This window comes from Sinocyclocheilus grahami, unplaced genomic scaffold (assembly GCF_001515645.1).
Source record: "Sinocyclocheilus grahami isolate Dianchi unplaced genomic scaffold, SAMN03320097.WGS_v1.1 scaffold31.1, whole genome shotgun sequence".
In the NCBI taxonomy this organism is placed as follows: domain Eukaryota; kingdom Metazoa; phylum Chordata; class Actinopteri; order Cypriniformes; family Cyprinidae; genus Sinocyclocheilus; species Sinocyclocheilus grahami.
The window spans coordinates 1137915-1141260 of record NW_015505210.1 but is presented as its reverse complement, the minus strand read 5'-3'; the positions used below and the strand labels follow the sequence as shown (position 1 = coordinate 1141260).

Genomic DNA, 3346 nt, shown 5'->3' with positions numbered 1-3346 from the left:
GTCACATATTTGAATCGATTTTCAACCGGCTCGCAGTTAATCGTTACATCCCTAGCTTTAAGTGATGCAGACTAAATTCAGAGTAACAAAACTACAGCAGCCACAAGTCTGTGTTGCCTTTAGCAGCTTCTACAGGTAAAGATATCAAAAAGAGAGCTTTAAGTTGTGTCCTTTTTTTAGGCAAAGTTTAAAAATTTTTAGTTTTTAAATAAAAAATAAATAAATAAAAAAAAGCCTAAATATTTAATGCATTGTTTAATTATTATACAATTAATAATTAACTTAATTTGTAGTTAGCTAGATAAGTATTTAAGTAATTAACCCTACTAGGCTGTTGGTGTCTGGGCTTTATTTATTTATTTTTAAATGACAGGAGACTTTGTGACTTTCTGCACTTGCTATACTTCATAGTAATTTTATAATAAATCCAAAAGCAAGAAAAACGGGAGTTGAAATGGCAACTGAGCTAATGGGTGATCCTCTGCTGCCATCTACTGGATATAATCAAGTCTTTGTTTTCCACCTGGAGAGAAAATTTTTCCCGTCGTCTTCATGAATGAAAGTGAACATTTAAATTTAATTTTGGCAGAGTTAGAAAATAATAAAGGCTTTAAATTATTATAATTGTTTAAAAAATGTAGGGGGGGTGCTCGTCTTTGTCACCTTTTTCACCCATAATGATGCTGCATACATGCAACATGAGTTTGCATCCCTGTATTTTTTTTTCAACAGGAGCTTCGTTAGGAGATGTGCAGTCTTATTGGTTGGTTCCCCAGCCTCCTCAGCCACCATTGCCTCCACTTCCTCCTGAGGATCCGCCACCTCCCCCTACAGAGCAACCACCGCCACCTCCTCCACCACCTGAATCTCCTCCTCCACCCCCTCCACCACCCCTTGAGGATGACGGAGAGATTGAGGAAGTGGAAATGGAGGATGAGGAGTCAGAGCCTCCGGCTCCTGGAACAGAAGAGTTCAAGGTCACTTTTGTTTGTCTTGAGTTAAGATATTTAGTTTATAATGCTTTAGTGCATAGTGAAACGATATCTTTAGATGTCTTTTTCTCAGGCGGCTGAGGAAGCAGCATCTTTGGGACTTGCGGCTAAAGCCCAGAAACGCAAGGCCCCAGGCTCAGTCCCGCTGCCCAAAACGGTCACCATCGGCAGCAGCCCCATTCTTTACACTCAACCCATTGCTACTGCTGGTGAGAATAAACTACTTTTACACACATCAGTATTTTCATAGAAAATCCTGTCTTGCAGCAAGATGTTGTTCCTCATGTTCCTCTGATTCATTCACAGCCCCACTTCTAGTTGGAAGTGCTTACTGGGGGATGACAACTACAGTTGCACCTCCTTTGCCTACAGAGAGCATAGTCCCACCAATGCCAGCTCTGCCGCCCCAGCCACCCCCTCCTGCTCCACAACCTCCCAGCACCCTGGAACCGATGAGCAAAGCCCTCACAGATAAAACAAAGAAACAAAAGAAAGAGAAGGTGGGTGTTTTTTTGTTTTATTTTTCTTCTTGTGGTTTTGTTGCTGGGTTTTTTTTTTTGCTTTGGGGTTTGTTTTGTTTTTGTGTTTGGTGTGTTTTGTTCTGCTGTTTTTGTTTTGGTTCTTGGGTTTGTATTGGTTTAGTTTTTTTTTGTTTTTGGGTTCTTGAGTTTTGTATTGCTGTATTTGTTTTATTCTTTTTTCTTCTTTCTTTTTTTTCCCATTTAAAAATATTAAATTTTTAGAAACATCAGATGCCCATTTTCCACAAGTTGGTATGATTCTTTAGGGTCTTCATGAAATGCCTGCAACGTACTTTGGTTGAAATTCCTCAATGGTCGTGTAAAACAACACCCTTTTTACCTTGTCAAAGGTGCGTGTCTCTTTAAATGATAATGAGCTACTGCACCATTGGTGGTGAGTTACCATCAAAAACTAAACCAATCCACTGTGTCCTCAGTGGCTCTCATGTTGGGAGTAAATTAAGACTATTAAACGGCTCTGCACCGAAACCATCGCTTCAGTGCTGCTCCTGCTTGACGCTCACAAGCTGCTCCTGCTCCCGGTGTGAATGCACTCATTTGTTGACATGCAGCACGACAAAAAACCGGCCTTGTGTTCACTTTTACATCCAACTACAAGAGACCTGCATTGCCAATGAAACATATGGGACAGTCTGTCAGCGGTTGTGGGCGGGGCCTGAACAATATGACTTCATACTACTCTGAAAATCAAAACGGCTTGATAATTGAGACTCTTTAGGTTTATTGGGCATTAAAAAATGGAGTGAATGTTTTTTTTTTTTATCATTGTAGGGTGGTTGTCAAACACATTCCTAAGACACATTTATATGCAAAAATGTAAAAGTGAATTTTGCATCCAATGTCCCCATTAATTTAGAAAGAAAATAATTTAAATGCTGTCATTTTATTTTTTTAAAGACAAAGAAGAGCAAGACAAAGATGCCATCCCTGGTAAAGAAGTGGCAGAGCATTCAGAAAGAGCTAGATGAAGAGGAGAAGTCAAGCTCCAGCGATGAAGATAGAGAACAGCACAACAGCAGACGCATTGAGGAATGGAAACAACAACAGCTTGCATCGTAAGTTTAAAGAAGCCATTACAAAGATTATCAGCAAAAATTTTAGGAAAAAAATGCAGATTGTTCAAATACTTGTCGTTTTTGTCTCCATTTGCAGAGGGAAGTCTGTGAAGAATGCTAACTTTGAAGCACTTCCTGATGACTGGAGGGAAAGACTGTTAAAGAAAAAAAAGATGATGCAGAGTTCTTAACAGTCTTAAACCGTAAACAAGAGCAGACTGAACTGTGTTTTGGTGTTGTGTCCCACTTGCTAAGCTTCAGTGGACTTAGTTGGGCAAATTTGAATGAATGTTTATTTTTTTAATATAAACGCACATTGCTTGTCGGAGCCTATTTTAGGTCCGCTCCGTGCTGTTAAATTCAAATGCATCATCTTTTGACTAAAGGTATAGTTTGTTATGGTTGTTGAAAAATAAAACCGCTTATGTCCAGAAGTTATTTTAAAGATGCAGTGAACCTGAAACCAGGTTAAACATGTACAGAATATTTCGTTCTCCTTTTGTTTTATTACTCCAACCATGAAACCTGTGCACGATTTATCTGTAAATTAAAATATAATGAAATCAATATTAAAGGACTGTTCCAGTTTCTCAGAAAAAACAAAACATACGTTTTGTACAATGTCAAGGGTGCGAACCATCAGCTGTACAGTGAGCTGTGCACAGACATAGGTGACATTAAACAGTGCTGTACATGTGTATCTAGCTAACAATGATTTATAAGCTAAGCTTCAATATCAGTATATCTTTTATATATA

At 38.7% G+C, this 3346-nt stretch overlaps 1 protein-coding gene across 3 annotated transcripts in view; it reads left to right on the top strand.

Moving 5' to 3' along the window:
* The window catches only part of fnbp4 (formin binding protein 4), a 22291-nt gene extending 18957 nt beyond the window's left edge, over positions 1 to 3334 (top strand). For all 3 annotated transcript variants that reach the window (XM_016260022.1, XM_016260030.1, XM_016260016.1), the window contains exons 13-17: positions 733 to 977; positions 1066 to 1201; positions 1299 to 1492; positions 2432 to 2589; positions 2687 to 3334. In XM_016260022.1, the coding sequence (XP_016115508.1) occupies positions 733 to 977; positions 1066 to 1201; positions 1299 to 1492; positions 2432 to 2589; positions 2687 to 2780 (827 nt within the window). In that variant the 3' untranslated portion in view covers positions 2781 to 3334. The remainder of the gene's footprint in view (positions 1 to 732; positions 978 to 1065; positions 1202 to 1298; positions 1493 to 2431; positions 2590 to 2686) is intronic.
* The last annotated feature ends 12 nt before the right edge of the window (positions 3335 to 3346 follow it).